The 13571-nt window shown below is 48.2% G+C and overlaps 1 protein-coding gene across 1 annotated transcript; it reads left to right on the forward strand.

Annotated features, from left to right (window-relative positions):
• The first annotated feature begins 607 nt into the window (after positions 1-607).
• LOC135885276 (speriolin-like protein) lies at positions 608-10785 on the forward strand. The gene is made up of 5 exons (XM_065412919.1): positions 608-809; positions 3840-4184; positions 5212-5550; positions 8172-8317; positions 10459-10785. Exons 1-5 carry the CDS (start codon positions 608-610, stop codon positions 10783-10785), a joined length of 1359 nt encoding a protein of 452 aa, XP_065268991.1.
• The last annotated feature ends 2786 nt before the right edge of the window (positions 10786-13571 follow it).

Below are 13571 nucleotides of genomic sequence, written 5' to 3' on the forward strand. Positions count from 1 at the left end.
GTTGAGGTGTATGTGAACATCCCTTGAGTGTCTGCCCCCTTCTATTCATAACCCTCAAACCCTGTCATTCCAGTCCTGTCCCTTCCCTTCCATTCCTCTGTCGGCTCTTCTGTGCCCAGGGGAAGAGGTGTAGTCATTGGGGTATCACCAACAGCAGCACAGCACACCCTAGGGGTCTGAGACCAGACAAACAGGTTCCTCTACCATTTCCATGTACCAAGAGCATGTGTTCCACTCATCTATGCCCTAGAAAAGCGAGTGGACTGGTCATCTCTGAGTAGGAGCCCAGGCCTCACTTTGTGTGCATGTCTTTTTGAACCAAGACTTGCAGACAACCTGTGGGTGAAGAGCTCAACTGGAGCGCACAGCATTGTGAGTTATCTGTCATGTGCTCAGCCCCCTCCAGTGCGATGAGCTCCGTGGGACGTCCTGCACCAAGAAATTATCTTCAGGGCTAAAATCCCAGCTGTTCCTTTAAGAGCAAGTGATATCACAATGGTGTGGGAACATTCTAAGGTTTCCTGTGGGCCTTTCCGAGCCCTGGGACAGGTGACTCTTGCCCTGCTGAGGCTGTCTGCTACAACTGACTCCACCAAGGACAAGGAGGATGACAATGACCGAGGATAACGAGTGGATGAAGACAATTCAGAACGAAAATGCATACCTGAAAAATCAGGTTAGGTTGCTCCGGGAGAACTATGAATTACGTTCGTTACTGTGTCAGCACTATGAAAACAGCAATGAAGGGCGAATTGTCCCTTCCCACCCTGCTCCCGTGTATCCGAATGCCTGCTCCCCAGGACAAGGAGGTAAGGAGAACCTGGACGATCTGTCTTGTTTGTTCTCTTGAGTAATGGCCCTCTAATGCACTAGGTGAGAGCCTTGGCTGAGCTCCCCCTAGTGGACAGTCCCCAGGCTGCTGTGTTTGTATCCACCCACTCGATCTCCTGTGCACTGGGTCTGGGTAGAGTCCCCTCATTGTCGCAAGCTCTGGGCTTTTAGGCTCATGCACCCAGCGTGCATATCCTCTGTCTAGCCCCTTCCTGAGATATGGGATTCTGCAGTGCCACTACCTAGGCCCTGAAACCAGTGCCAGCTCTCCCATACCTCCCCGGTCACTACTGCACGCTCCCCAGAGTTCCACCAAAGCCGTGGACCCTCTGTGCTACTGTTTCACCCTTTGGGGATGATGTGACAATTAAAGCAAGGGACATGCAGGCTTTGCTAAAACACTTCTCTTTCCACCAGCCCAGTCTTGTTCTGTGGCTCTCACCTCTACTTTGCAAGAGAAAACTCCCTTCTAACAGCAGATTCTAATGCCTTCGTCTCTTCCTGTTCTTCCCTTGAGGTTTTTTCCATTCCTTGATCTTCAGTGTGCTGCGACAGATCAGTCATCAGCAAGTCAGTAGCCTTTGGATAGTCGTCTCCATTGTCCTGCTTGGGCAAGGTTATTCAGTTGTTGATGGTCCTCAATACCTGTCCCATTCAGGTACCAGACCCTCTCGCCTTAACACAAGTGGGATGATGGAAGAACATCTCTAAGGATGTAAATAAACAGAGAACTCATTAAATCAATCTGGAATTCATAAGGTCACATGGACAGATGGAGTCCCAAACTGTCACACAGTAATTCTCTGGCTGCAAGCAAGCTGTGTGCGCTCTCACCCAGACACGCGATATGAGTCCTTCACTCCATCTGACCCTCTCCTCTATCAGAAACTGGGTCTTTGTTCTTGCTAAGAGAGAGACACTACGATGATGAGCATGGTATATGACCCTATGCAGATAATCTACATGAACAATGCACCCAACATCTTCCTTCTAGAGGTCTGTGGGTCTTACCAGCAGGTTATGGCACCTCCAGAACATCATTGAGCAAAACTGGGAGGGACTTAGAAGACCTGGGATTCCAGAATCCTTTCTGGAATGGATCTGTTATCATGGAGATGGCCAGCCTTGTCTGAGGAGGTCTCAGTTTATTTTGCAGACAAGACTGCCCAGATTCACTGAGCTGTCCACCAAGCAATCCGCTTTACTGACTGCAATATCACACGTTCTAGGGGTGGGGGAGGGAAAATGTCACCCCCTGACAGATACAGTGTGAGGTTTCAAAGATCCCTTATCCCCCAATCAGATTCCTAACATGATTTCCTTCAGCAATGCCCAACCCCCTCCCCCCCAAATCTCTCGCAGGTGTTCGTTACTCCAAGGTGACCTGCAGGAACGACAAAGATAGCGAGGGCTTGTTAGAAGACATAAAGCCAGATGTTTATCTGGTGCAAACCAGCATGGTTCCATTGAAGTCATGGAGCAACATTGGCTTACATCAGCTGAGTGAAGATCTGGCCCAGAATAGTGTTGATAGACAATGGTCCTCCTATCATCCAGACAGATTATTGACGGGGTGCTCTGTTGTGTCTGTTGTTCCCAGGACCGCCTTAAATCAAGGCATCTGGGAGACTGACGACTAGGGTGGGGAACTCTGAGCATTACTGCCAATGGCTGCTCTGTACGAGTATAAGCATAGTGCTCATTGGATTACCATAGTCCAGTCCCTGCATGCTCTGGGCTCTGTGTAAAACCTGGGCATCCCTTCCTTGTTCTGAAATCCTCCTCAGGAATCTGGAAGAGATGCCCCCAGCCTGTTACATTCCTCCCTTCTTCCAGTGCTGAGAACTGGCTGCTGTTTGTGAGGTGTGGGCAGTGCAATAGATCTGTGGTTGTGGGGGTTCCTGGGCTCATTCTCAGGGACAGGACATCTCCACCCAGCTGTAGCACTGAAGCCAGAGGCCCCGTTAGGGAGGGTGTTTTCATCATCACTTCCCCGGGGGGAATTGGGCTGAGCCCCAGAGATGGATGTAACAAGGCAGTTGTTGTGCCTGCCCTGATACGTGCCATTGCAAGTGATGGGCTGATGTGGCTCGGGGAATGCCCAGCTTTGTCTGTGGTCCCACATCCCAGAGACATATTGCCAGTGTTCAGAACCGGCATTTCTGATCCCCCCGCTCTGAACAGCAAAGCCCTTTCCTCTGCCTGTTGCTGCTGCAACATTGGTCCATGTGGACCCAGTGCAGCGTGTTCTGTCTAAGGCACCGCCTCTGGACAGAAGGGCACAGGGACCCAGGAAACAAGTTTCGCAATGCATGCCCATCCCTTAGCCACGTGGTGTAAGGTGGACACCTTCTTGTCAGCCTGTGTAACACATCCTTAGGCAGGAAGGGCAGGCCTTAAAGAGAGAGAATACAGGAATTATCCCAACTCAGTCCTGGGGATGGCTGTGTAAAAGGGTGGGGAGTTCTGTTCCCCACTCTCCTTGTTCCATGGACTGTTAGTAACAACTCACTAGCGAGGATTCCTGGCCACACGCCCGTCAGAGAAATAACCTGATCTGACCTGTTAATTTATTTTCTCTGATAATGGCCCCGCCAGTAAAAAGATTCCATCCTGGTGCGACAGGGTCGCCCTCCCTGTCTTCTCAGATGACCCCCACCTCCCTCAATCTTCTCTAACGTGACACCAGTCAATTGTTGTTTGCTTTTCCCCTCTCTCTCCAGGAGAGGGCGCTGCACTGTAGCTGTAACGTGCGACTGTCTTTTCACACTCACTGGAGCTCTAGCTTTGGAAGGGTCTATCTACCCGGGGACACGACTGAAGGGGCACCAATTAGGTTCACTGGCAATGTGTCTGAAAACATTGCCCTGCTTCCAAGCTCTGGCAGGCACATGGCACCTCCCATGGGGGATTCAGAGTCATTCTAGTGCCAGAGAGCAAGAGATCAGCCATCAAAGTAAAAGCCTTCGTTTGAATGGTAACACCGTATGCTCTGTTCTCTGTTGTAGCCCCGCCTCAAGGAAGGGATATCAAGCCACCGGAGAGCCCAAGGCACCTACACCCTTCGCTGCTGCAGGAGTTCAGTTATTCCCCTCTCCACATTGCAAATGAGGAAGCAACTCTGTCCAGCCCCAAAGCCCAGGCAGAGGCTACATTTAAGGGGATTCCCAATAATCCCACTTTGTTTCAGCCTACACCCAGGGAGAGGAAACCAATCCTGCTTTCCAGCACTTCCTGGACCACCAGGGTGGAGAAACAGCTTCCAGAATCCATAGACCTCTCGAGGTTGAAGAAAGTCTGCTTCACAGACGTCACTTCACCTGGAGGAGATAAGGCTCGTTTATATGGGATGGGTAAGAACTGACCCTCTATTGTAGCTCAAGATTTCAGGGAGCTCTCAACATCCAGGTGACTACAGTAAGCGATTCGAGTGGTGTCTGTGCTTCTCAGGATCAGGTCATGAGGGCAGGGGCATCAGTGCTAGACCGAGGGACCATGTCCTCTAGAAGCCGTGGCGAGCCCTGAATCCGTGTTACATGGCATTTAGGTTTGTGTCTCATATGGGGTTTTTTTCAGCTGATATGGCTAGTCCCTTTCCTCTTGTTCTGGGATGAACAAGTTGCTTGTGGCGGATGCAGGACATAAATCTGGACTGTGGCACAGTGTGTCCCCTGACTTCCAGGAAAACTTGAAAGGAGTCAAAGTGAGGCGATCCCCTTGCCTGACCCTGTGGCCACATGCATACAGTGGCAGAAATGTTAGTGCCAGGAACCCCCAAACCAGCTGGCTCTTGGCCCCAGGCTGATTTCCCACCAGCCCTACCCCAAAGAGGGATGCACCCAAAAGGACCACAGGGAAAGATGAGATGGAGAAGGGGTCAGGGCTTACCCTGCTCTCACCAAACCCTGCACTCTCCAATTACTCTGCTCAATACATCCCCACCAAACTTCCCAAATACACTTGTCCTTGGCTATGGGACATTCTATGAGAGCAGTGACTAGAAAAAGCCATGGAGTTTCCCACATGCCACTGACAACTCTGCCAGTGCACCTCAACTCTGACCTTCTCACCACCTGTTCTTCCAGCCAAAGCTCTCTTTGAACAAAGAAAACCCTCCTGAGTTGTGTCCAGTTATGTTTGTGTGAAGAGAGCTGGGCAAGAGGGTGTGTTTCCAGTTTTGAATGTTGTCTGATAACCTCTAGAATCAACACTAAGATCCCCAAAATGAGAAGCATTAAGCAGGCACTTGGATTGACATTCATAAACACCTAGACAGATAATCAGAGCGAGGCCCTCTAGATTTCTAGGGTCCTCTTCACTGGAAATCTATATGAAGCCATGGCTAACTCTGATCCTATACCCCCTTTTGCTTTGTTGTAGCTCAGCAGCAGCATGGAAGTGTCCTCAATGCACCAGACCTTCTGAGTCAGCCCCAGCCATCGTCCCTGGGAGAATTTGTTTCCTCAAATCCCCTCAGCATTTCAAACAAGGAAGGGACCCAAGCACAGCTTGTGTTCCCAGGATACTTCAAAACATCTGAGCCATTTTCCCCAGGAATTCCCCCAAGGAAGCCAGTCCCCCTTATAAACAGCGCACGGGACATAGTGGGCGAGAAAATGTCCCTGGACTCGGAAGAGATGCACAGGAAAAAGAGAGTCTGGTTCTCAGAGAGTCCAGGAGGAGATGAGCCGCGGAAGCCCCATACCTATTATTTAAACGGTAATGATGTGATTTCACCATGGCCTTGCTGCTAATAACAGTAGCTAAGGATGGGCTTAACTGACTCTAATCATAAGCTATCTCTGCAAGCTTGGGGGAGTGGGGGCTTTTTGATGCCCTAGAGCTTGGCCACACTAGGATAAAGGGCATCTTTTAAAACCTGATCACCAACATGTTGCATCTAAGGAAAGGAAGGAACGATGAGAGCAGCAGAATAAGGACAATTGATTTTTAAAAAGCAGACTTTAACAAACGCAGAGAACTGGTCGGTAAGGTCCCATGGGAAGAAAATCTAAGGGAAAAAGTTTAGAAGAGCTGGCAGTTTCTCAAGGAGACAATATTAAAGGCACAACTGCAAACTATCCTGATGCAAAGGAAAGATAGGAAGAATAGTAAGAGTATAACGGGTCAAAAAAGAACTGGATACGTTCACAGAGGATAGCTCCATCAATGGCTATTAGCCAGGATGGGCAGGAATACAAAACCATGCTCTGAAGTGTCCTTAGCCTTTGTTGCCAGAAGCTGGGAATGGGTGTTGGGGGATGAATCAAGGGATGATTACATGTTCCATTCATTCCCTCTGAAGGACTTGGCATTGGCCGCTGTCGGAAGACAGGATACTGGGCTAAATGGACCATTGGGCTGACCCAGTATGGCCATTCTTATGTTCTTAAGAGTCCAATATGGCTCCATCAGGAGCTCTTTAATGACCTAAAAATCAAAAAAGAATCCTACAAAAAGTGGAAACATGGACAGATTACTAAGGAGAAGTACAAAAGAATAGCACAAACATGTAGGGACAAAGCCAGAAAGACTAAGGCTCAAAATGAATTACACCTAGCAAGGGACATAAAAGGCAATAAGAAGAGGTTCTTTAAATACATTAGGAGCAAAAGCAGGATGAAGGAAAGTGTGGGTTCCCTACTTACTGGGGAAGGTGAACTAATAGCTAATGACATCAAGAAAGCTGAGGGGTTTAATTCCTAATTTTGCTTCAATATTCACTAAAAAAGGTTTAATGGTGACCATATACTCAACACAATTAATATTAACACCAAGGGGGAAGGAACACAGGCCAAAATAGGGAAATAACAAGTTATAGAATATAAATTAGGTCTATCCAAGTCAGCGGGGCCTGATAAAGTTCATCCTAGGGTACTTAAAGAACTAGCTGAAGCAACCTGGGAGCCTTTAGCAATTAGCTGTGATAATTCATGGAGGGTGGGTGAGATTGCAAGGACTGGAGAAGGACAAGCACAGTTCTAATCTTTAACAAGAGGAACAAAGGGGACCTGGGATATTATAGTCCAGTCAGCCTAACTTCGATATCTGGAAAGATACTAGAACAAATTACTGAAAAAATCAATTTGTAAGCACCTGGAGAGTAATAGGGTAATTGGGACTACCTAACATGGATTTGTGAAGAACAGATTATGTCAAAACAACCTAATTTCCTTCTTTGAGAGGCTTACTGACCTAGAGGATAAGGGAGGAAGCAGTAAACTTGATATACATTGATTTTAGTCAGGCTTTTGACACAGTCCCCCATGACATTTTCATAATCAAACTAGGAAAATATCTAGATGTCTTCCTGCCTCAGTGCAGGGGGCTGGGCTGGATGGCTTCTTGTGGTCCCTTCCAGCCCTACATTTCTATGATTCTATGTTTTAATTAACATGTTTCAAAGCCCTCGTGTACACAGGGCAAGCATGTATTTTAATGTGTGTTCATAAGGGCAAGGTGAACCTGGGGTCCCCCAATATGACTTTCAAATACCTCTATGCTACAGAGCCTTTGTCAGCCTGGCTTTATCACTACAGCCCCCTAATGCAGACACCGCTCATGCTGACACAAGGAGTTTTTTTGCTGGCATGGTAACATCATCTCCCCATGCGACGTTGCCTATGCTCACAGAAGCACTCTTCTGTCGACATAGCTGCGTCTACACTGGCAGTTCTGTTGCTGGGGGGGCATGTTTTTTCCCCCACCCTTGACTGACATAGTGATGCCAGCAAAACTTTGTAGTGCAGACCTGACCCTAGTGTGGCTAAGCCCATCTGGAAGGGCAATGGGGCTTTTATGGCTGAGAAAAGCCCTGAATGTGACCTGCTTTTCTCCCTGTACATGTATTTATTTCCAAAGTCCATTTCCACGTGTATTTACATAACCAATCCATTTAAGGAGGCAGATGTTATCCAGTTCGTGCATCACACTGGGAAGTCAGTGCTGTGTTTGGTTGTATAAATAAATAAATAAAATAAATTAATGGAGATATCCCATCTCCTAGAACTGGAAGGGACCTTGAAAGGTCATTGAGTCCAGCCCCCTGCCTTCACTAGCAGGACCAAGTACTGATTTTGCCCCAGATCCCTAAGTGGCCCCCTCAAGGATTGAACTCACAACCCTGGGTTTAGCAGGCCAATGCTCAAACCACTGAGCTATCCCTCCCCCCCATATGTGCGCATCTATGTATATAACTTGTGTGATTATATATTTTCTCTCCTGCCATGTGGCTCAAACCAAGCAGTAAAACTTTAACCTGAATCTAAGCATGGTGAAAACATTTGGCCTTCCTGCCTTAAGTTACTATGTAACTAACAACCAGCTTGTCCTTCATATAGAGCTTGAGCTGAACAGCAAGAAAAATGGCCGCATAGTGGGTGAAATTGCCTTCCAGCTAGACAGGCGCATCCTCGCGTATGTGTTTCCTGGAGTAACGAGACTTTACGGCTACACAGTGTCCAACATTCCTGAGAAAATCAAACAGGTAAATCCTTCCTTGAATCTGCTGAGGGAGAGAGTGGTGCATAGAGCTGGTTGGAAATCTTCCAATGGGACAGTCACCATTTGCTGAAAGCAAAATGTTTCATGGAAACGTGTCGTTTTTGGTGAAAATTCATTTAGAAAGAAAAATAGAAATCAGCATATCAATCGGGTTGAAACGGACCATTTCAGAACAAAACCTTTTTGGGTTTTTATTCCATTTTGAAACAAATTTTCATTTCAATTTTTTAAATTTTATATTCTGGTGCATAATATATAGTGTTTTAAAAGTCAGAATCAGAACAAAGCATTTTGATTTTGACAAAATGAAAGATTTCAGTGGAACCAAAATGAAATTTTTAAAAAATAATGTTTTGCAGGACACTTTGAATTTTGTTTTTTTTTTCATTCCACTTCAGAACACGAGACATTTTGAAATCACAAAATTCCCTGCTAAGTGAAAAATCCTGTTTCCCACCAATTCTAGGGGTGTGTGTGTGTGTGTGTGTGTGTGTGTGTGTGTGTGTGTGAGAGAGAGAGAGAGAGAGAGAGAGAGAGAGAGAGAGAGCATTACGGTGGGACTCTGAAAATCTGAAATGCAGCCACACACCAGCATTGAAAATTTCCTGGGCTTCCAGAGGGCTTTTTGCAGTGTCTCAGGCTTTGGTGCATTTTGGTCTTAATCTCTCAGAAATCAGTGAGAGTTAGGCACCTAAATACCTTTTGAGGATCATCCGGGCCTCTATGTCTCAGTTTCCCATCTGTGAAATAGGGGATAATAATCATTCCCTTGCTCGCAGGAGAGTTGTGAGCTAGACTCATTAATGTTTATGAAGCACTGCACTCATAATACTCTGAATGCTACAGTTATGCTTATTGATACATAAATTAATCGCTAGTCTCAGAAACTCCAGCTGCTTGAAAGGCCTGGAGCGCCACATATGCTTAAAGCTTGGTAATAAGAAAAATAAGTGTTTTTGTGCAGTGAAAAGTCTATTTGGCTTTTGTGCAGAGAGAGCCATGGCAATGTGAAACAGGGTGTGTCTACACTGCATTGTAAATCTAGGTCTGTGGGACCTGGGGTTGCAGATTCAGTGTTTCCAACCACGCTTGAGCATCCACACTGCATCATAAACCTGGGTTTACGATTGCTAGTGCTGGGTCTCGCAGCTGTGCTAACGTGTCCATGCTGAACTACGCAGATCTTCTGACTCGGGTCTGCAGGTTGAGCCGCGTCCACACTGCAAAGTGAGAGGGCTTGGATCTAAGTCACAGCGGGACTTGGGCTCTGACCCTTCCCCCCCCTCCCCCCAGCTGGGTCCTAGGACCCAGGTCCTGAGTGCTTGCTCGCCCAAGTCAGACTGATTTGTATGTGGACGGGAAGGGGGCTTGGGCTCAAACCCGAGTCAGAGTCATGGCTCAGTGGGCAGTGCAGACGTGCCCAGGTTTCCATGCAGGGTCACATAGGGTATGTGACCTGTGAGCCTCACGAATCAATGTTGTGTGCATGGAGGGAACACAGGAGGCTGAGGACATTGTAGTCTGCCGTGGAAGTGGCTGTCAGTCAGGGAGAAATATTGACTGTTAAAGTTGGTAACTGAATGAGGGGAGAGGCACCAACTCCCTCCCAGCTGGCAGGTCTGCCCTCTTCCCTGGGACATTCAGCCACACGGGGGAGGCCAGCTGGGTAGCCGAGGGGCGGGGGTGGGGCTTGTGTTGTGCAGTAACAAGCATGGTGGGAGCTAAAAGAACTCCCATGTTCTGGGGGGTGTTGGTTCTCCATACAGTCGCTCGTTCGCTGTGTGTAGAAAACCAAGGGTTCATGGGGGTGGCCAATGTGCAGCTCTCCAGCCAGGTGAGCTCAGCCTGCAGAGTCTGGGACCCCACTCAACTTCAGCTATCGCTGCATCTAGCCAAGTGCAGCTTAATTCATCCCTGGCCAGCCCTGCCGTGTCCCTTCCGCAGCTGTTCTGGGACTTTGTTCTCCAGCGTGCCAGTTTCTAGCACTGTCATCACTGAGCTGCAAACAGATCGGGATGCTTTGGATGCAGCCAGAAAGTGGTGGCTTTAGGAACCCCCGGGGCCTGCCCATGGTTATCCATGAAAGGAGCTGACAGCTTCTCCCTGGTTTTTTAAACCTCCTAGGCCTCCATGAAGTGCCTGGATGGCTCTATGGATGAGAAAAAGCACCGAGGTATGATGCAGCGGTACCTGTCCCTCGCCGCACGCCTCGAGAAGATGGGCTACAACCGGGATGTGCACCCGGTGTTCAGCGAGTTCCTGATCAACACCTACGGCATCCTGAAACAGCGGCCAGACCTGCACTCCAGCCCTCTCCACAGCAGCCCAGCCGATCTGCGCAAGATCGTGATCGACATCGTCCCATCCAAGTTCCTCGGCGACACGTTGCTGCTGCTGAACTGTTTGTGTGAACTCTCCAAGGAAGACAGTAAACCTCTCTTTGCTTGGTAGTGGACAGTGCTCGCCGTACCCCCCCCCCCCCCCGGCAAAACGATCCTCCCATAGACATGAACTCAAAGCATGAGTTTTAAATACAGACATGGATTTTTTTTATCTATGTCATGAGGCTCAGTCCGAGCAGTTAGCTCCAGCAGGAATACTGTGTGTGTTTGTTTTTAATGTGATAGGTTTCTAGATTTTCCCATCCTCTTTTCTATTATCCTATCCTAGCCTCTGTTCTGCTTCCAACAGGAAAAGCCAGCAGGCCACTTCCAACAGGAAAAGCCAGGGCAATCACTTCCCCCCACCCATCACACGCTCCACCCCCTGAAATGGCGGGATCAACGTTGCACTCAAAGCTGGAAAAGCTTCCACCTGCAGTCACTGCAGTACCCCTGCTGTGGCCAGCTCTAAAGTCAGTAGGAGGTGCTGTGACGGACACTGGGGAAGGGGATGAAATACATCCTGCTTGTACGTACTCACCTTTCTGACTGTAACAAATAGTAAGAGCCAAACGGGCTGGTGCCCCAGCCATGCCTGTCCTGCTGCTGAACAGCTTTTCATGCCCTCTTGATGTTTACAGAACAAAACACAATCCCAAAAGAGAGACGCACCAGGGTTACACAGCTGCCTTTAACTCCATTGACTTTAGAGCTGCCACCTTTTCCAGCTAGGGCTGGGGAAGCTCATCTCATTGTGTATCCTATGGGCCAGGAACCTGGCTGAGGCAGACCATTAACCTGAGTTTATGGCTGCTCTGTGTTGGAGGCCTGGTGCATTGGGGCCCTGCATCACTGTTCACCTGGAAAGCTGCAAGCCTGTTGAAGTTTTAACTGGCATTGGGTAACAATGATTACTGGGTTTGCTTTTGCATAACAAGTGCCTTCAGACCTGATCCATTCTTAGGAGAGTAGCCCTTGCTTCTCTGAGTAATCCCATTGGTACGAAGAAGGATTTTACCCACGTGAGTAAGAGTTGCAGGACCGGGTTCTTTATTTGTGATGTTTCTAGCTACTGCAGGAGGATCCAACATGAACCTGGGTCAGGAATCCTCTAGTTCCTCTGAAGAGAGGAAAGACACCAGGGCTGTGACACTGGGATCTGAGGATGGGGGTGCTGGGAGAGGAAGTCACAGGGCCTCAACAGTAATCCAAAGTACTCTCTCACTCAGTAAGAAAATCAGTCTGGTCCGAAAGCTGAGCAGTGGTATAACGAATGCAGCCCTTGTCTGGAATCCCTTCGCTCTTTTCCGATACACCGCATAGCGCTAGAGATGGGCCATGTCTCTGCAGTTACAACCAGGCTGTATGTTGATCTAGAGGAACAGTCCTCAACTCCTGCTCTGCAGACAAGTCTCTCATATCTGCCCATTGGTTGCCTGAAAATTAGCCATACAACAGAATCTTTGAAACACGCTGGTCACTGCAAAATTATTAAAGAATCTGCAAGTTAACTGGCCTGGTTTTCTTCAATGGGAATGGAAGGAAAGGTGGTGAAATATTGAAACAGCCCCTACGTGGGACAGGTGCCTGAACCTTTATTCTGTCACCCCAAAATTGTTCAGGAAGGACAGGCAGGGCAGAAAAGGTGGGGGAGTTGCGTTGTATGTAAGAGAGGAGTATGACTGCTCAGAGCTCCGGTATGAAACTGCAGAAAAACCTGAGTGTCTCTGGATAAAGTTGAGAAGTGTGAGCAGCAAGGGTGATGTCGTGGTCGGAGTCTGCTATAGACCACCAGACCAGGGGGATGAGGTGGACGAGGCTTTCTTCTGGCAACTAGCAGAAGTTGCTAGATCGCAGGCCCTGGTTCTCATGGGAGACTTTAATCACCCTGATATCAGCTGGGAGAGCAATACAGCGGTGCACAGACAATCCAGGAAGTTTTTGGAAAGTGTAGGGGACAATTTCCTGGTGCAAGTGCTGGAGGAACCAACTAGGGGCAGAGCTTTTCTTGACCTGCTGCTCACAAACAGGGAAGAATTAGTAGGGGAAGCAAAAGTGGATGGGAACCTGGGAGGCAGTGACCATGAGATGGTCGAGTTCAGGATCCTGACACAAGAAAGAAAGGAGAGCAGCAGAATACGGACTCTGGACTTCAGAAAAGCAGACTTTGACTCCCTCAGGGAACAGATGGGCAGGATCCCCTGGGAGAATAACATGAAGGGCAAAGGGGTCCAGGAGAGCTGGCTGTATTTTAAAGAATCCTTATTGCGGTTGCAGGAACAAACCATCCCGATGTGTAGAAAGAATAGTAAATATGGCAGGCGACCAGCTTGGCTAAATAGTGAAATCCTTGCTGATCTTAAACGCAAAAAAGAAGCTTACAAGAAGTGGAAGATTGGACAAATGACCAGGGAGGAGTATAAAAATATTGCTCAGGCATGCAGGAGTGAAATCAGGAAGGCCAAATCACACTTGGAGTTGCAGCTAGCAAGAGATGTTAAGAGTAACAAGAAGGGTTTCTTCAGGTATGTTAGCAACAAGAAGAAAGTCAAGGAAAGTGTGGGCCCCTTACTGAATGAGGGAGGCAACCTAGTGACTGAGGATGTGGAAAAAGCTAATGTACTCAATGATTTTTTTGCCTCTGTCTTCACAAACAAGGTCAGCTCCCAGACTGCTGCACTGGGCAGCACAATATGGGGAGAAGGTGACCAGCCCTCTGTGGAGAAAGAAGTGGTTCGGGACTATTTAGAAAAACTGGACGTGCACAAGTCCATGGGGCCGGATGCGCTGCATCCGAGGGTGCTAAAGGAGTTGGCGGATGAGATTGCAGAGCCATTAGCCATTATTTTTGAAAAC

This window comes from Emys orbicularis, chromosome 11 (genome assembly GCF_028017835.1).
Source record: "Emys orbicularis isolate rEmyOrb1 chromosome 11, rEmyOrb1.hap1, whole genome shotgun sequence".
Taxonomy (NCBI): Eukaryota; Metazoa; Chordata; order Testudines; family Emydidae; genus Emys; species Emys orbicularis.

Bases quoted from the DNA above. Each gene is read 5' to 3' on its own strand.
- LOC135885276 (XM_065412919.1), top strand. From the start codon at position 608: ATGACAATGACCGAGGATAACGAGTGGATGAAGACAATTCAGAACGAA. The intron at 810-3,839 runs GTAAGGAGAACC...TCTCTGTTGTAG, and splicing joins CTGCTCCCCAGGACAAGGAG to CCCCGCCTCAAGGAAGGGAT. The intron at 4,185-5,211 runs GTAAGAACTGAC...GCTTTGTTGTAG, and splicing joins GGCTCGTTTATATGGGATGG to CTCAGCAGCAGCATGGAAGT.